The sequence below is a fragment of the Cinclus cinclus genome, chromosome 4 (genome assembly GCF_963662255.1).
Source record: "Cinclus cinclus chromosome 4, bCinCin1.1, whole genome shotgun sequence".
Classification (NCBI taxonomy): domain Eukaryota; kingdom Metazoa; phylum Chordata; class Aves; order Passeriformes; family Cinclidae; genus Cinclus; species Cinclus cinclus.
The window spans coordinates 29,238,033-29,258,732 of NC_085049.1; the positions used below are offsets into that span (position 1 = coordinate 29,238,033).

The 20,700-nt window shown below is 36.5% G+C and overlaps 2 protein-coding genes across 3 annotated transcripts in view; one reads left to right on the forward strand and one right to left on the reverse strand.

Moving 5' to 3' along the window:
- DCP1B (decapping mRNA 1B) overlaps window positions 1–20,700 on the reverse strand; it is a 38,319-nt gene that overhangs the window by 15,409 nt on the left and 2,210 nt on the right. The window contains exons 3-4 of the mRNA XM_062491896.1: window positions 19,549–19,676; window positions 751–817 (exon numbers count right to left, since the gene is read on the reverse strand). Coding sequence (XP_062347880.1) covers window positions 751–817; window positions 19,549–19,676 — 195 coding nt within the window. The remainder of the gene's footprint in view (window positions 1–750; window positions 818–19,548; window positions 19,677–20,700) is intronic.
- Window positions 10,818–20,700, forward strand: part of CACNA1C (calcium voltage-gated channel subunit alpha1 C) — a 445,763-nt gene continuing 435,880 nt past the window's right edge. For both annotated transcript variants that reach the window (XM_062491895.1, XM_062491894.1), the window contains exon 1: window positions 10,818–11,114. In XM_062491895.1, coding sequence (XP_062347879.1) covers window positions 10,985–11,114 — 130 coding nt within the window. In that variant the 5' untranslated portion in view covers window positions 10,818–10,984. The remainder of the gene's footprint in view (window positions 11,115–20,700) is intronic.

Sequence of the window (20,700 nt, forward strand, 5' to 3'; positions counted from 1 at the left end):
CTAAGAAAAGGGTCCCTGCAAACAGTGCAGAAGGATGAGCCCCATCCATCCTCGACATGAGAAGAAAAGAGCAATACTAAAATAAACTACCCATATGACATTCTTAAGTTAAAATACAGCTGAGAACACAGTTCTGTCTGAAATCTTCACCTCTGCCTGGACTGCAAAATTAAAGTTTAATGTGTATAAAAACAGATTTTCATGTGCATGAAAGCAAAGACTTTAAAGCTAATTGAAGACTTGCTTTCAATGCCAAAAAAAAAAAGAAAAGTGAATTTTGTATATACTGCTAGGAAATGAGGAAGCAGGAATTCAGCCATGATGTACAAACAGGACAAAACCTACATAAATTGTATTAGTACAGTGTGTCCTCATGATATCCTGCACTTACCTTGATATAAGGAAACAAAAAAAGGTAACAGTATTAAGAAATAAAATCTCCCCAAACTGAAATATATATTAAACCCCCAAAGAATACAATTCTTCAAAATAGATCTCTGAGTCATTGGGAAGTAAATCATATCAACTGGTACACTCTGATGTAGCTGGAGAGCTGCATTACAAACTAGGAAAAATTACTGCCATACAGCGACTTATTTATGAAATGCAGGCTTGACACTTCCAACAAAGTTTATAAATCTAATTTTTAAGTAGAAAGGTATGATAATCCTAAAAACATAGAATGTACATTGTATGTACAGAAAGACACACGTAAAAAAACCACGGAAGTGTTGTTCACCCATCACTTACTTTTTCATGAGCTCTGCAATTCTTTGGCATTCTTCCTTATCATAAAACCAAATCCCATATATGGACACTGTAAATGCACATCAAACACAAACTGTGAACATCTCAAACAGCAATTCTATCTGGTAGATATTTAAATGTGACCTGTAAACAAATTTCAGAATTTATTTTCATCTTATGTTTTCCCCATCTAGAAACACAAAATGACACCTCAGATCCTATAAAATCAAAAACGATGAAAGGCACATCTCAAAGCATGTAAATTACAAGCTCTTAAATATTCAAATAAGGCAAAGGTATTTGATCCTTTTCTTCAGAACACTAAACCATTGGGGTTTTTTCTTTAAAATATTTTTCTATGTCCTTTATTTCAGTTGTTATGTCCATTTGACTGCACTACCAGCACACTGCAGGGAGCATAGCACACAGATGGAAGTAGAAAAATCTGTTTAGTTTTCAAACAATGTTCAGGTCTATCTAAGAGAGCATCAAAGTTGGTGGAGTAGGATGAACATACTTCTACCCCCTTGTAGATTTGCTATAATTCTGCCCACTGCTTTCAACAGGAGATCCTGGGTTTCCTCCTCCTTCCTTTTCTACCCTACTGCAGGCAAGAATTGTCTCTTAACCTTACCAAGAACTGGCAGTTCGTACCACGTCTTTGAACACAGGTGGTGGCTACATTTCATTTGAAAATGGATTTCACTTGAAATGGGTTGAGCACCTGTTCAAAAACAATTGCAACACTGACCTGGATGAAGTAGCATTTCCTAAAATTAGGAGAGTCCAAAAGCAATAACTCCCTCAATTCCATAGAGCCAAACCAGGGGCATGTGAAGTGTACCTTGGCTTTGTTAATGTTTGGAAAGAAAATGAATGTACAGCTGCTTGCAAGAAACAAGTATATTTTCTCCCCCCTAAATTTAAAGCTGTGTCTTGTATTCTATAGACCTAAAAATGGTCCCAACTGTTTAATATGCAGCACATTGGCAAAAAATCTAAAATATCCCACAAACCAGACATCTTGCAGAGATACAAAAATTAGCTTTTAAAATATGCACTGTCCTTTTTATGATTATTGAAAAGTGTGATGATTTCTATTATTCACCTAAAAAAGGCAAGTAACATAATATGCAGCAGTGTTTCTACAAACGTGCAATGTAAGAGCTGAACTGCACAAGTAATCTCAGTTTTTTTAACATAAATATTAAAATATGCATTTAAAATACACATCAATATTCTAGCTTATTCCAATGGGTGTTCAATAATAAATTGTGGACCTGCAGAAAAGTGTGTGAACAACTCAAAGTTCCAAAACACCAAACTGTTATGCAAAATTCCACACCTTTCTGATGAAACACATTTGAAGACTTGTCCAAATCACAAGTAACTCCATATTCTTCAGTGCAACAGCACAGCAAGCAGACTGAGAATCCCAGACAAACCAAATTTGTTTTAATCAAGATTCTTATTTTTTAATAAAAGAATCTCCAGTGGAAAAGAATATTGATGAACTTTTGGCCATCTGCTCCATCTTCTCAATTTTTTTTATGTCTACCACAGCTGGTGGCACCATCAATTATGCAACACAGGTTGGACAGCTTCACCTTTGGCCAACAGAACAGACATGTCACAGACTATTTATGAATATCTAATAAATCTGAAAGCTGACAGTCCCTTGGAAATGCCAAAGTGCTTCTGGCCATGAGAAGCTGAAAGACTCAAACTGGCTTGTTTCTGCTGTTGATTTGCCTCAACTCAGTGACAAACACAAACAAAGTGATAGCTGGAATAAATGACCATCTCAGATTTTACAGAACTACAACTAATATTTTGAAATACAACTGCAACAAATACAAACCTATTTGGGTCACAGAAGGAGGACACTGGGTCTGTGCCACCAAACTGAACCACACCACCACCCAACAACATATGCCATCTTAACTCCAGTTTTAAGTCAGGATACTGCAGATCCAGAGACCTTTAGCCTAGAGTTTAGCTGAACTTCAACCCACATTTACTTTTGTGTCTTGGTTAAATGGTATTTTCAACCCAAATTAGGAAGCACAGCTGAAAGCAAGCAAAGACCAAAGCCCAACATCCTCTGAGCTTAGAGCTCACCCAGTCAGTGGTGAAATCTTTCAGAAGTGGACAGTCCCACTGTTCTTCCTTCCCTGCTCTCATCTGTCCAGAACAGATGAACACTTCAAATACATTGAGAAGCAATCCCTGAGCTTGTGGCTGGACAACATACCCTGAGCTCTTTCTTGCATGTGAGAATGAGAGACCAGTGAGAACACAGCAACTTGTGGAAATCTGAGTTATGTAGAGTAACCATAGCATAAATCCACACTACAGTACTATATTCTGCTAAAATCTGTATTTAAAAGAGAAAAAGTGTAAATAGTATGAATGTAGTGTTAATGGCCTCCATCTTCATTATTGATGAATGAAAAATTAAAAAAAAAAATTCTTATGTGTGTGGCAACACATAAAACCCCACAACCAGAATGAGAACCTAAGCTGATAACAACCTGTAACTGTCAGGGAACCTGGCACACTCACAGACACACAATACAATTTCACTGTAAGCTTTCTACCAGCAGGAAAACACTGCATATTTTATCAGTATTAAGCATAAACAGATTACTTTTATCTGCCTTCCCATTCTGTCAGACTGTTTGACAAAATAGAATTCCAGATCTAAGTATCATTTGTAGAGTGGTAATTTCATGTTCATGTTAAAAATTAATCACAAAACATCAGAGACACAAAGCAAATTTTTCTACTGCCACACAGAAGAGGAAATATTAAAGCACTTTTAGGCCCAGCTTCAAACATAAAGTTATGTAAGAAGAAATTATTGTAAAAAACAGAAAAAAATAAAAACAAAGTCAAGTAATGAATTGATGACATTAAAAGAAAAAAAGTGCCAAAATTGCAATGTTATTAACAACATTACACAGAACTGTGACATAATTCAGCTATGAAATCAAGAAGAACCAATTAACATTGAATGGGAAGCTATATAAATTACTTAAATAAACTGACTGAAATTATTAATTATTAAGGGTATCAGTCTTCAGAATTTTTAGAATTTCTAAAAGGCAGGCTACTCATAAATCAAAACTGAAAAATTTTACTGAAATCTGTGAAGCTCCTTTAATAGCTCAGTGATTGAATTTCAGGAAGGACACTATTTAAGTTTTAAATCACGACTTCAGAGCCAATTTGAAAGCTTCCGCCTTACAATTTTCATTTTCTGGCTAGGGATTTCTCCTGTCCTCACAAACACTAGAACACTTGATACTATTTATAAGCAGAAGCTGACAGCTGCTATCTCCCAGAATTGTAGATAACAATTTCTAACCTCTCAATATTTGAAACATTAATTTAGTTATTATGATAATACAGAATTTCTTATCAACTTTAATAATTTGTGTTAAGTATTCTATTAAAAAGAAAGGCATTTTCTAGGCTTTTTCTTCTTAATTATTCCAGCAATTGGATTTTTGCCTTCTGGATAGACATTTTCATTATCAAACCTTTTGTTTCAGTGTACCTGTAACATGTGATTTTTTAGGTATTCTTCCACAGACTGCATAAAGTCTTCAAGCTTGGTAAAAATTACGTAGAAAATAGGTACAGAAATAACAACTGACTAGAGATTCCCCTGTACCTAGGAACTGTTTTATACTTGCTGGTATTAAAAATAAATAAAACCCCCAATTCTTCCATTTTTGTGGTTTATTCTTGATTTTGATTTGGCTCTATTAAAAGAAGTTTCTGTATTCATATCTTGCAAGGCAGGCAGACACCTTTACGTTGCTATGTTTAAGACTGCAACAAGGGAAAAAGATAAAAAAGCCTGCAGCACAGACAGCTGCACACTATCCTGGAAAGCTGAATTCCATCCCAGAGATGTTATGCAACAACACACAAGCTGTGAAATGTCATCTGAAGTGGCTGCACTGGCTGTGTGGGCTTCATTTCCCAGTGGGTGAGTCAAAATCCTAGACCCGGATGCAAGATTTGAGTACGTGGCCTGCAAAAACACCAATCATCCCAATCCAAGTCTGTAAGAAGTGTTTTTGAACATATGAATAACAAATACACTGGAAAAAATTTGGCTTGAGTAATTCAAGTCAGACACTCCATATTTAATCGGTCTCTAATTGTAACTACTCTGCCCTAGGATCCCAATTTGTGAAATGGGAAGAGTATTTCTAATCTGAGCAAAGTAAAATAGTTCCCTTTGTTCATGAGTTATCAGCTATTATAGTGATGATTACTGGAGAAAACAACAAGAAAACCCAATAATTCTGACTCTAGTGCAGGACTCCAGGAGCATATAACAAAGCAAGTGACCCATGCATGAGCAATGAGGAAAAAAACAGAATACTGAGTAGCCTCTTGATGTGAACACCACTCCAACTGTTTGATAACTGAAACAAAGTCCGTATTGCAAAAGAGGATAACCACACAATATAAAGTTCCATAAACAGAGACATTGCACAACCAACCTTAACTTTGGTATTTCCTAGTTTAGGAGCAAAGTTCTTTTAGCTCTAAACAGGCTTTAAGTTCCTTCAAATACAAAATTTTGCTCTTTAGATACTTAAACCCAAAACACTAGGAAAAAAATTTAAATTGTATCTTACTATACCATATTGATTGAAATGTGGCTCATCAACAGGACTGGATTTTTTAGGCCTCTTGCTTGCCAACACTGTGCAAAACTGCACAATACAAAATATGTGTTAGGTAAAAGTATTTGTTTCTAAAAAATGGAAATTCCTCTCCAGCTATATCCTGGTATTTCTGGAAATTTTTAAAGATAAGTCAAAATTTTAATCATTTCTCAGGCATAAAAATGTCAATAAATTGAAGCAAGGTAAGAACTTTTCAAAAAAACATAATGTGTCTTTTGATTATGAGCTTTAAATTATCAGACACTTGTTCTTTCATTTAAAGGTTGATAAAGCTCCTGATCTGCTTATTTGGAGAACTGTTAACAAAGACAGGGAAAAGGAAGACTTGGTATTTCCATTATCTCAAATGTTTAAAATATTATGTCCAGTTGTTAAAGGAAAAAGAATCCTATTCAGATGTCAATGTCAGTACAGATATCAATGCAAAGCAATGACTACACATGGCCATTTTTCAGCTCAGCTGAGGAGGGAACTGTTTAAGCAATTTTATATAAAAAAATCCAAACCACAAAATATGCAAAACCAAAACCCCCAACAAAATGAAAAAGCCCCTCCAGACCCCTTCCCCCAAAAGCAAGTGGTTTGAGAGTGGGCAATGATCGGCAACATTACTGAAGTCAAGAATAAGTTCCTCACCACCATCTGTTTAATTGTGCTTGGAACTATGTCTTAAAAATCAAGACAAAATTTTTGTTAATAGAATGGACCCTGAAATATTCCTACCATCATCTATCAGTTGCAAAAGTCAAGGAACCAATTTCCAGACTTGCAGACAGAGCCAGCAAATATTTCTGGTTTCATGAGGCAAAAAAAAAAAAAAAAAAAAAGGACAGCACAGACATGGTGGATGGTTTAATAAATCATGTCTGTGACTCTACTGTGAGAGACTGACTTCAGGCAGAATTTTAATCCAAATTTATCAGAAATATTTATGAAGAAAAATCAACTGTGTAGCAGTCCAACAAAATAAGGTCACTGGAAAGCCCCCTAAATGACCTCAAAGCTGAAGTTCTGTTAGTACTGCAGGAAAATGTAAAGCCCATTGATCCACTTGTTTTCATAAAGCTCAACAGATATAAGAGTCCATCAGCAGGTTCTTTACTTTTTTTTTTTGGAAAAGAGCCCAAATGCAAACTGTATTTGCAAGATTTCCCTTAAATATGCCTTCTGTTGATGCTACAAGAAATTTTTATTCATGACACAGGAATAGCATCTATGTTATGATCCATCTGGCTTAGAGGATTTTTTTTTTCCCCCCCACACCACAGGTTTTCCAGTCACATCTCCTGCCATTGCATCATCAGTTCCAAAAAATTTTTAAATCATGATGGTGCGTGACACTGAAATTAAGGCAGGAAGGCTGTACGTGCCAGGGTATCAGTTTTTTAAATAACAAGTTGTTCTCAATGAATATTTTTTCTTATAAATAGGCCCTCTTAAATAACAAATGGTTCCCATTACTATTTCACAATAGACTTCCAAAATGTCCCTGTCAGACAAGAGCTCTATAAGCTAAAAACTACATCCAAATATCCTCAGTCAACACAAGCAGGATTCCTGTGAAATTAAAAACCATCAGAGAAAGGCTTACTGGAAAACAAATGCAACTCCTCAACACCTGAAACAATTATTTTTTTTAGCTTGTGCTCTATATTCTCTGCTAGCTTTCTAAAGCAAACAATAAAACATGTCTTCAGCACGCTGAAATGAAGCCAGGCCCTGATCTATAGAAATCAGCTGAGTAAAACACAACACATTTCACTCCTACCTAGTAACAAAAAGCAAACTCTGCTCAATCAAGAAGGGGACAACACAGCTTTTCCAATCTGGAGACAACAAAAAAAATGCTGTTATTGGAAAGAATAGAAAGGAGAGCTACCTTTAGTGTCTCAATTTCCAGCCTTTTTCTTGCCACTATGTTAAGAAAAGCAGCAGCTTCTGTGTGTTTCTTGTGGAGTATCTGGGCTTCCAGTCCCACGGGGAAAAACTGCTCTGCTGTCTGTGACACACACAGCTGGTAGAAGACTCACCAGGGTTCTCACATCGAGGTTTTCATTTATAATTTAGTCCAATCTAAGAATATGTTCCAAATTATTTTTAAAGTGCATCTCTGAGGTACCTGCCAAAGGTACACCTCTAATTTCACAGCTATAGTTAAGTTCAAGGTCAAATTGTTTTCCAAACTCTGACAATGCCATTTTCCTGTACATTAGAAGAGAGGGGGGGAAAAAAGAGAAGACTATTTTAACCTCAAATAGGTGTTCAATAGCATGTAATTTTTTCCTGAAACCTGATTTTTTACTATAATCAGTATGATGAGCTGTCACTCCAAACGGTTTAACTCCCACAAAACAATGAACAGCTTCAGAAAGGGCTTCATGAGGAAAATAAGCTACCTTGACTATGGATGATGTTTCTAATTCTGACTGTTGTGATCTCATCTCTTACTTCTCCACTGCATACCTTCAGATCCTAAGTAATGGAAATACATTTGCGGATCTGGACTAAGTTCTTAGCCTGCAACAATAAAAGTCTAAGTTACCTGTATATCCTTGTTCTTGTAACACAAAACACATAAGAAATACCCTAAGATCAAGAAATTTTAAACCCTCCATTTTTGTATTTTTCAATTTGTATATTCTATATACATCATTTTGGATAGGCAATTGTTTCATTTTTCCTACACCATCTCTAATTCCAAAATGGTTAGAAAAAGGATTTTAGAAATCCACACAGAATAGGTAACAATCAGCTGCTCCTCCTGAGATCTCAGTTAATTGATATTTACAGCAAATCTTATGCATTCCCTTTTATTGTTTTGCCACAGCCTGTTAAGAGGTTATACTCCATACATTAAAGAGTTCTCTACTCTTCTGCAGCCATTCCTTCTCTTGCACTCAGCTGTTACACTGCCTTCACTAACATCTGCTTGTCTGTAGAGCTGCAGACAGAAACTTTGCAGTACAATTTTTAGCAATATAATACAATTTCACAGGCACAGAAAGGACCTTCACTGTTCTCACAGGATGACAGGCAAACTAATAGATTTACTCCAGTTGTGGGTAGGTTTACACTGTGTTCACAAGCTAAATTTCACCCTGACCCCTTTATCATTCACATATGGCAACTGAATTTGTACATGCTTGAAAGCTGAAGGATCATTAAAGTATTAGTATAAATGTTTCACCTGCATTTTTCTTGTGAAATTGCAATTTAGTAAATTCTTTCATGAAGATACAAATACCACCTTTGATTACCCTTTGATGTACCTTGTTGCTTTTTTCCTTTGATTACTGTAATTCTATTTTAATATATTGGTATATATTTTAAAATTTTATTTTAAAAATTGAAGTTAGTGTTCAGACTATTCAGAAGTTTACTGACTTTGCTACATTCTGTGTGCAAGAATACAGAACATTCTATGTATATCTACAAAGAGAGAAACAATGCATCCCTGAGATCAAGTTGGTCACCAAGAAAATGCCATTTAAGTAGTAAAATGCTTCTTATTCAACCTGTAATTCAACAGAGGAAAAAAACCCTCACATTCATCAAATTAATTTTATATTACCAGCTAGATATTTCACAATAGCAGCACTGGGAGGTACCTTGCAACTCGAATCCCTGATTATACATTGGACCATTTACATTGCGGCAACCACTTTGTTTCCACACAAAGTAAAACTGCATATTTCATTTTGCTTCAGAAGTCAGCAGTGTTTTACTAGCTTATACATAATACTTCAGGAATAAAACTTAACAGTAATCATCATCTGCCTCCTCAATCTCTCCTCTCCTTCAGCTTTTAACTCTCAGTGCAAATTCGAACATCTACTTTGTTTTCTGTTAAAGAGTGTTACGGAGAGAAATATTTAGGAGAGAAACCAGAATAAAAATAACAGGTAACAATAAACAGAAGGCAGCAAATCCCTGCAGGAAGACATATCATACTCATACACACTCCCCTGTCCCCCCCAAAACAAAACAAAACATAACAAAACAAAACAAAAAACAAACAAAAACCACCTTAATGTTATTTCTCTCCTTTTTCTAATTATTATGAAATTTCATGAACTTCTTAATTGAGAGATGCTACATATGCCTGTATAGAGGATTTAACACTGTACGTTATTTAGGAAAAGATATTGAAGTTTTACATAAAGGCAGATTGTTTGACAGAGACAAAAGAATTGGTACAGCTCAAACAGAAAGTTTGTATTCTGTCTAAGACAAGAGCCAGCAGCAGATGATTCACAGAATCTTCTTAGTCCCTTTATTACTGACTTCTGACCTGAAGCTTGTGTCTTACATTACTTACTTTTTTTCCCCCACTGGCTACAGAATCTCTCTGGTTGGTTTTATGCTTTGTAAATAATACATCTCTTATGCAAAGGGATTATTAAAACATGCTCCAAAAGTCCTAGGCATATGTATGTCCAAAATAATAAAGCCAGCAGGAAAAACCCACCGGGGTGTTTCCTGAGATTGATTTTAAGCAATGCATTATGATAGGAAAACTTTACATTTTATGTAAGGAGGCTCTGTTGCAAATCCCACAACTGGGCTGCAGCCACAACCATTAAAGCAGAGCAGACAGCAGGCATTAAGCCCAGTGCTGTTACTGGTTTGGATGCCAGTTAAGACAAAAAAGCAACACTGACTTTGCAGCCTGAGTGGAATTCCACTGGAGCACTTGCACCGTGTTTCTGTATATAACACATTCCTTGTCCTTTAAAGGGTATGCTATCTTACACTTGGGAAGGGTTTCTTTCCTCTTCCCTCCTGTAATTGAGAAGTATTCTTTACTGCCGATTTAAGGCTTGTTTTGACAAAGAGAGCACTGATGAGGCACTCAAAAGCTTGTATTAAATCAAAGCTAGACAGAAGTGAGCAGCTTGTATATGTGCCGTGGGATACACTTGCTCACATATTTATCTTCCATGTTTTGAGAGAAGGTTACAAATATTTTTATATATATACATACACATATAAAGTGAGTAAGCAAGCTCACATTCCAAAAGAAGTTTTCTGACTGTGTCAGGAGTGCAGTCCACCCTTTGCTAAGCAAACCTATTTTTTTCAAGCACAAGAGGATATTATCAGAGGAGCCTGTGTCGATATGCAGAAACCAGAGATCGTCATGGCTTGCTGAGGTGATGAGCTGACGGGTGGATGGCGCCCATTATCTTCACTCCTCAATCCAAGTTTTCCTGAAAAACGGACGGGGGGAGGAGAAGGCTCCAACTGAGCATAAGGCACAGAGGACAAGCAAAGTACTAGGAGTGAACAGCAAGGAATGGAAGGAGAATGCAAAAGATGTTGAAAACGTTTCAAAGAGCTAGAAAATAGTTCCTAGATTAGAAGATCCAGTTGTCAGCAATTTAAAACAATATTCAGGTTTTAACTTCTGTACAAGGCTATTACATAACCCTGAAGCAAGGAAATTAACCAAAAGGAATGTGCCTCTACTACCTATAGAAAATACATTTCACTTCAGCTGCTTCAACGCTCCTTGGAATTTTAAAATGTTTCAAGCCTTGGTTCGGCAAGCGTATCACCCCCTGCCCAGCCACCAGCCAGGGGAACCTGAAGCCAAGTACAAGGGGAAGCTGGTGCATGAAACTCAGCTGAACTGCTTCTACATCAAACCTGGAGGTAAGACAGCATCACCTACTTGTGTGTACAGAAAGTGTACTGGGAGCTGCCCTGAGTGTTGCCTTCCTGTTTAAATAGAGCAATCTGTGTAATGTAGGAGACTACCCGAATACCTCACAGCAGTATTTGGTGATAATGGACTGGGAGGCCCTGAATATGTGATCACACCACCACAGGATTTAGATAATTCTGGTAATTCTCAAATCTGGGGAGTTAAGTAGATGGATGGCTTCTCTTGGTTACATATTGTATTTTGAGCACCTAATGAACATTGCTTTCCTGCTTCCATTGTGACATCATTTAAAAAAAAAAAAGAAAAAAAGAAAAGGAATGCAGGTATAAGGAAAAAGAAAGAAATGGGCTTTTTATTGTAGACAAAGAGGCTAAGAAGTTGAAAATGTACGAAAGCTGAAAATACTAAATACATGTGTGTGTACGTGAAGGGATTAAGCTGCAAAGGCAGTCACACAAGGGATTTGTGAAAAGCAGCCAGCTCTGGAATATCCTTGTTCGCAGGAGAAAGATGTAAGCACTCATGTACATATCTCCCCTGCTCTCAAACACCTACCATTTTATGCTGTACAAGGAGGGATGTGTGAAGCAGAGTATATACAGGTAGTCACGTGAAAATAACCCCTCTGAAAAAAAATTCATTATCTGCTACAAGCCTAACTCTTGAGCATTACTGCATCATATGCCTATCTTATCTTGAAAAGACGTCAGGAATGCCCAGCACTGGCACTACACTCTCCACAGTAAACGCCCAGACAAGCTAATTTGTTGCTTATATGCTGACATCCATAAATGGGAAACAAAGACTGTGTCTAACAGATATATGCAGCATTACTCTCCTGTCATCCCACACAGAAACTCAGCCCCAGAGGTGAGATGTTTGATACGTCGTTCTAACTATTCCATACCCTCTTCCTACTGATTTGTTTGCTCAAGCTGAGATACAGCTGCACCATGCACAAAATAACTACCAGCCATCCAAAAACTACACAGCTTTTTTGTCTTAGCTCCACAGCCTGTTTCTTCTCACATGGCATACTCAGATTTCCAGATTGGGCTGAAACTGAAAACTTACATTAGGATTAATGCACTTCTTTCCCTTACTTATTTTTTAAGCACCTTCGACACACAACAGAAAAACATAATTAAAGATGGCTGCAGTCATTGCAGTTACAGCTGCAAAAAGCCACTTGACAAACAAAAGCCATTCCAAACTGTTTGCTTTGCTCAGTCAAAGGCTTCCACAATTGGCCCCAAATCCTCAGGGGAGGAACAGTGAGGAAGAAACAACTAAGATGTCCTTTTTACAAAGTCTCAATAGAAATATCTGTGCTGAGCTGGGCAGTATGACAAGGGATGTTGTGCTACGTATCAAAAATTAAAATTACAGGCCTTCAGAAGTGGTGTCTACAAATTCCACTGAAAAACATCAATGATATTTAGTATAAAGGAAAATATGAATAATAAGGCAGCCCTGGAAACACAAAATTTAAAAATACTTATTAGTACAGACAATTTTGCTTTTAAATCAATAAACAAAAAGGAATTTTGCAGTTCCTCCTCCTTTTTTTTTGTTTTATATGAACCATAAAAACCTAAATCGTAGAACATTTACTCTCTACAATGCACAGAAAAAAAAACTCCAAACACCCTAAAGCTGAATCAACTAATAGCTGCTACTCCTAGAGTCACAGTAATAATTTAGTTTGGTTGGGGGGCTCTGCAGTTCACTTAGTCCAGCCTTCTGCTCAGAACAGTGGCAGCTTCAGTGTGAGAGACACTTGGGGAAACAAGGAATAATGATCAACTACAAGTTTCCACAAAAAACTATATTCTATGGCACTTTTTCAGTTAATTTATTTTAAATTAATTTTCCTGTTCCCTAGGTTAAAAATCCACTCCTCCTTCCACGGATTTAAGCAGAGTTAGGTACAGGTTTCAAACCCTGTAGTTTGTGCATCTACAGTAGGCAAACCAAATAACCTGACTGCAAAACCTTAATTCCTGCTGTTAAAACCTACTTTCTTTGAGCCAGCACTGCTGCATGTCCACCTATCCCTGCCTGCACTATTAACTTATGCCATCAAGTTATAATAATATTTTTATATCTCAGCAAGCAGACATTAAAGATTTCAAGGCACTAAAGATAGCCTTGAAAATTGAGACAGAAAGCATGAAAATCTAATGGATAAATGTAGATATTTTATGTTTTTAGTGAAAAAATGTAAATCTATACTATTTCCAAGGGGCAAGTTTATTATTCCAAGTTTATTATTTTCCTTGACATTCTAAAGTAATTTTTACCATTTTCTAAGCAGATTAAAATCATAGTTAGTTGAAGTATAGACCAAAAAGGCAGGAACTACATGGGAAATGCAGTAGGAAATTAGTAATGCCTTTATGTTTGCTTTTATAAACTGGTTTATGAACAGGTAATTTCTGAGTGTAGGTACAAGAAGTCAATAAACTGAATGCTAGAGGCCATCTCACATGAAAAAAAATTATCATCACTATGAATCCAAAAAATAAAGAAGTACGAGTATGAAACTTGTAGTATGAAACTTGCTTGCTTCTCTCAAGAAAATTTGCAGATGACAAACTATAAAACAGTTAACTTGGACAGAAACTTAAACAGGTTTCCAGAAAAATGCATTCAACATGATAAAGCTCATGCTGCACCCTTCATTTTCTGTGTTTAGAATTATCTCTTAAGAAAACGTTAATTATTTTCAGTGTATATGTTCCCTTTGGAAATTTAAAAAGGAAAATAATGCCTATGCTCAAGAGTGTTAGTATTCCAGTACTCTCAGCAAAACTGAGGTTTCACTTTAAGATCAGGGACATTCAGGGAAGATAATCATGACCTCTGCTGTTGTTCAGTCTTGCTGGATAGACAATGAATTTTTAAAATGCTGATCAAAGGAGAGAAAACTGGAATGGAAAGGAGGAGAGATTTGTTTGAATCTCTGAGACAAAAATGTCTCCAAAGACAGAACCTCAGGTAAACTGCAATCATTTGTATTCTAAACAAATGGCAGTAGTCAGTCCAGGGACTTTTTAAAAATAGCTTTGCCCAAAACTGTTTAGCAGAAAACCAGGCTGAGAAGAATACATCCCTAAAAAAGGCAAGGCGCTTCTGCTGAAATTACTTCACATTTCTACAGTTTGAGTTTGCACTTTTGTTTCAAACTGACAAACACTTTTCAAAGAGTTTTAAACTACACAAATAGTTTCCTAAACAAAACATATCATTTGTAGCAGGCTAGACTAATAGTTCTGCAAACAAACTTAAGCTCAAAAAAACTAGTTTTAGGTTGTTCATTTGTGACCAAAACACTGTATTTTGCGTGATGATGCAGTAACAGAAAGCCATGTAATATTTCTGAATTAGGAGACCACTGATTTGGAGACATTTAGATTAAAAAATAATAAAAACTGGACTAAGTTCAACACATTTACAGGCATTTGTTTCAAAATTCTGAAAGATGAATGAGCATTTGGGGAATAATCAATTGAATACACATTTCTATTTTCTGGATTTATCCTGTTGGGGTTTTGATACTGGATCTGATACTGTATGTTGGCAGGAAGAAGGCTGATAAATAAGGTTCTCCTTTCTAAACTGGTATTTCTACCCAAACCAAAAACATCAAACAGAAACTCTATTACAACATAAAGGCAAATGCTGGAATATCTATTTTTCCTCTCAATTGAACAAGTAGCAGTTTATCGGTTGATATGCAGAAGGCCAAGTCTAAACACACACAAGGAAATTTAATCACCAAATGCTGGTTTCATTCTCAAATTAAAAAAAAAAAATCAGAAGAAATAAGAGGTTTAAAGTACTGTATTAAACAATTATGTACTGTAGCCTATGAACACATTTCAAAGGGAAAAAGACACTATGGTAGTCAAAGGAAGATTGTTTTTCATCATATATTCTTTTTTAGATATCACTCCGGTACTCTTCTTGTTGCCTTCTACCTTTTCCCTTCAGAAGTAAACTTTTAAAATCTTCAAGCTAAGATGCTTTTTTACAAGAGAAATGCTACTTGCAGGGTCACTGCAGAGTGGGACACTTATAATCCATTTGTATTTTTAACAGGATGCATTTCTTTAGAAGGGTGAACTAAAATGAGCCACCATCGGTCTCAAAAGAAGATGAGCTGTTCTACTTGAGAGGGTTCATGGATTAACACAGTCTAAGAATGAAAAACAATTGTTTGAGGAAAATATACACTGTTACCTTTTCCTAAACATTTTAAGATCACTTGCCCCAAAGCATTTATTTGGAAAAATTTTCCTACATAATTATGAACTATGGGGGAAGAAAAAAAAAAAAAACAAACCCACAAACCACAGATAAAACCCACAAAATTTCTTTAGACAGCTGGCAAACTTCCCTCTTCCTCCTATCCCATTTAGCAGAAGTCGCTGCAGTGTAGGAATCTGGGAAAATAATATAAAATGTTCAGGGTTCTGAGAGACATATGGTGGCAGGTTAACGTGAAACACTGAAACAAGTGTGAGGTTATGTACAGACCACATGCGTCTGGACAGCTTTGCCAAAACCAGGCATGTCTGCTCTGCTTTTGTACCACTTGCTGAACCTCTGCAAAAGCCCAAATTCAGCAGACACTTTTCACTAGGAAATAAAAAGACTAGGAAGTCTTTATTCCATTTCACGCTTAGGAGATGACATGAGAAAAGCCCTTTCTACAGTGTGGCACAGAAGTGAAAAGTAACTTCTATATCCAAATAGGTACAGAACTGTCAGAGAATATTGGTTGACGTGTCACACAATTTCTTTCTTCACTCAATATAGCAGAAAAGCACCCAATTAACCTGTATCAGATCACTGTCACAATTAGCATACTATTTTAAGGTAGGATCTTGTGTTCTTGGCAGCTGAAATGCTCAAGGTGAAGCCAGATCTGAGATAAGCAACTTAATATCCCCCAAATTCCCTATTTCCTGTAAGCATCAAAATCAGTATTCAGTGATGGAAAGGTAAATGAGTGAAATCAAGAAATAATTCCCTAGCCCAGCACACAGACATAAACACCTAGTACAGTAGAAAGTGGAGAACAGCTGTAATTATTATATAGCTAAAGGGAGAAAATTAAGGTAATTTAATCAATAATTTACTGCTATGTATTTCTTCTGAACTATCTCAGATCAATCAGCAGCAATGCTTAAGCAGCAGGCTCTGAACACTGGCTTTCCCAATAACTATCAACAAAAATGAATGAAAAAAGTAATAATTATGTAGTTAAGATTAGTCAAATACATAACTCATGAAATTTTAAAAAATCTTTAAAATTATTAGATCATATTATCTAAACAAAACCAGAACTACTGTCTTGCTTTCAGAAAGCAAGCATCTAAAATTGCAGTTAACTATAGAAGTTTAAAGGTCACTTTGAAAATTGCCTGTTTGATCCACAAACCTTCTTTTCCTTGGTGGACAAAGATTTCTGCTGGCAATAAAAAGGGATTTGAGCTTCCCTCCTGGCTCTGAAATGAATAACCCCAGCTTTACCCTAACAGATTTCCCAAACAAAACTTTGCTGTGAAATAGTGGACCAGTGCAAACATTAACTGGAATGGATCCCAAATCTAGCCTGAAAAGTCCTGGGATTAGACTGTGCCTCCAACATGGTGTTTAGACAATATTTCAACTTAAGATGACCAGGATCATATGGAATAATAAAAGAAATATGAAAAAAAAGAGAAAAAAGATGGCATATGCCTTTTAATTTTAAGCATTTTTTAAATTTACATTTATTGTGTATAATTCTGGATTTTTTTTTTCTGTTGTGCTCATATATTGGATACAAAGCAAGCTTGACAAAAGGATAGCTGTTACAGGACAAAATGTTGTCGGGCTTGTCCAGTACAGAAGTACCACCTTTTGCTGGCAAAAAGACTTACTTCAGACTGTGTGATACAACCAGCCAGAGATACTCAGCTGTACAAAATGAATTTTGAATATTGAAAGAAAAAAAAAAACAAACAACGGGCAGGCCAGCAATTAGAAACACAGAGGAAATTGTTAGTTTTGTTAGATCTAATAAGATCTAACATGTATGAAAAACAGCCTAAGAAGTCACCAAGTCAAACAACACGTTAGAAAAAGATAATTTATTTCCAGATACCGTTAAGTATTACTGCCAAATTGTCCACTGTTCTGCCAAGTAAACAGCTATTACTGAGTACTCCTTGTTAGTATGTGAAAGTGGGAGGTAAAAATAACACTACAACATAAGGGCCTAAACGCCCCAGTTTTGTATGAAAACTTCATTTAACAAGGAATAAGCCTCAAGCCTTAGTTTTACAAAAGACTATAAAAGTAAGTTTTACAATGAAGCATAAAAGCAAGAAAATATTCATATAGAAAAGACAAGGGGATATTCAGAACTGTGTTTGGATAAGACCCTTGTGAAAATTCATACTTATTGTTGAGGAGATCCTTTTATTTTATGTTGCAAAGGCTTTGAAATAAAATAAGGAAGAAAGGGCAAGAGGTATCTGCAACTCAGTGAAGAAATCACCACATGAACTATTTGTAGGAACCTAAAGAAAACCTGGAATAGCCAAGTAGGTTGGTAAAAACTGTGTTCCAATTTGCTCTGGAAACAGATGTCTTCATGAAAACAGAATTCAGAGAGACTCTTGACTTAATGACTCCAACAAGAAAACAACAAAAGTTGTTTCCTTTGAAGTATCAAAACCTTCAGTTCTCTTGAAGAAATAATAATTAAGCCTCTGTAAGAATATTTCAGGAAGATAAACATCTAGGTAACTTATCCTTGTACCAGAACTCACCTGACAGAGTGACAGAATTTATAGGGTTTTTTTAGTAAAACAAACATGGGTCTGCTCTCAGACAACCAAACCCTCAATTCAACTAAGAGGTACAGATTTACCCATGGTTAGATCAAACAGCTAACCCTGGTAAAAATCAGATCCATAGACCAGGCATCCTGCTCAGAACCACAGGCTGCTACTTATATTTGACACCCTGCAAATCTAAAATTATCACATCTCTTAGTGAAAAAAGTTTACAGCCCCCAACCCTTCAGTTTTCTCTTAGTAAAAAAATAAATTACAATTTATGTGCAGTAATCAGACTAAAAACGTATTTTCTGTCACCACAGAATTACAACTTCTAATTACTCATTATACCACTTGTGTCAACAAAAAAGAAAAATTAATAGATCAGGTTTCAAAAGGTATATATTGGTATATACATACATATATATTGGTATATACATACATAAAACAAGATTACAGCTACACATGAAAAAGCCTTCAAAATCAGATGGATAAAAAGGTGCCATAGTACTTAAAATCCTAACGTTTGGCACAGTCTGGGTTAGCCTGGAGATGTCTGCAACTCTTTTCAGTCTCCTCCTGTATTCCAGTTCTTTGTCAACCTGGCAAATAGTCTCAAAAACAGCAGTTTCATTTAGGCTATTTAGAATGTTCTTTAGAATGCTTCTACCACATAGCGTGTGTGAACAACAGGATTCCCTCTTGATGTATTTCCCAACTCCAAATTAGTTTATGAAATAAGAAGGTCTAGCAGATTATCAAATCAGGCTGCTTTGCAAGCCACAGATTGCTTTTGCCTTTACTTCATCCAGAGGGAACACTTGAGCATCACAGTTCACATAAACCATTTCTGCAATCTGTTTTTATGAATAAAGGACAAAGCCCAGATCAGGTACTACAGCTCTGCTTCCAAGCACAGCTACAAACTGGACTTACAACTGCTCCCTGCACACTGTAACAGTCTGTATGCAGATCTGCATGCACAATAAGCTTCCTCTTGTCTTCCACTCATTTCTGAGCTTGCCTGACACTTGCTAATTTTTATGTAAAGGTAATCATGCAATATCAACAGAAAGCCCAAAGTAATAACTTTGTCTTTCAGTGGGGTTTAAATTAGACTCAGCATTATGTTGTCAAGAGTTACGCCTAATAGCTGAGAAGCAACCTGCCTTCCAACATGCTCTAAGAACAGTATTCTGCAGCAGAACACAGGGCTTGAATTGGCTGCATTTGTATCAAGATTAGAAATACTACACTGAGACTTCCCAACAGTGACTGAGGTGTACTCAGGAAACACACACACACACACAGTCTCTTTCAGCCTGTCACATACAGGCAACCACAAACATCCACAATTTAAATGAGCTAAATGAGGAGATTACTCCTATGCACATCCTAATGCTTGCTTTAGTGGAGTGGCATTTCAGGGAACACTGAGCAATGCTTCTCTTTCAGCACATCAAAAAAGCAAAATGCATTCCTTCTATTTCACCCCTTGAATGCTGCAGTCTAAGCACTACCTTAATCAAGAACAGACTGAAGAGAACCTGACTCCAGTATTTAACCCAACGTGTCACATACTTACATCTCGCATTTCTGTAGAGCAGAAAAGGGTCCTGGAGCTGGAAATCGAGGTCTTTAGTAATAGGTTCCGTTCGATTTTCCATGCTCAGTCTGTTCATAATTGTGAAACCATGCCTTGGAGAAGCCGATCTGAAAAGGAACAAGTCAAGGAAAAAGGAAATCACAACAATTTCCTTGTTGTGTAGAGCTCGAAATTCATTATTTCTTTATTTCTAAGAGATACTACAAAAATCTAATTTTGTTGCCACGGAAGTAACAATTGACTCTTGGTAATCCTTTTAATTATGGCAAAGCCCTACGTTATGTGTGAGAAATAAACAGACCATTAGCATCACGTGATCCAATGCCACCCTCTACCCTACAGCTCCTCGCTGGACTAAAAAGCAGCAGTTAAAACAATTCAGAGCAAGCCAAGTTCTCAACACTCAGGTTAACAACTGCTGATACTAACAGTCATCAAAGAGAGAATTTTCCACACCACCTAAAACGTAAGGATAAAAGTCACCATTGTGAGAAACTGAAACAGGTTGCCCCAGAGCAGCTCTGAGTCCTCCTCCATCCCTGAATGATGTCTGGTAAATGATGAACCTAAACCATGCTATGACTCTAAGTCATTACACTCAGTCACGGAGATTACACTTCAAGTCACTTAGATAAAACTTTTAAGCCTGTCATGATTCTGACAGGAGACACGCCTTTCAATCCAGGTTTGGCAATAAAGGAAAAGATGATGGCTAAACATTTGGGAAAAGTGCCACTTCTGCTTAATTGCTGGTGTGTGGATTTCTCTATGAAACCAAAACACAGGAACCTGTACTACTAGGATTGCAGTCTGACTTTTTGACTCTTCCTCAAATTCACAAAGATGAGCTGGGCAGTGAATAAGTCAGCCCAGGTAAAATGGTAACATAATTTTACATTGTGACTGAGGTAATGAAAAGAAACAAAGGCATCACCTTTGGTCTCCAAACTGTCTACGGGCAATGTCTTTTCCACAGGACTTCATACATTTACTTGAAGTCACAGAAAATTAAAGTTAAAACTGATGATGAGGGCAATGCATGATGTTACTCATGGCTCACAACTTGCTCCATACCACTGCCTAAAATGCAGCCAGGCAGCAACCTGTGCCCTAAATGGAAACTTCCTCAGG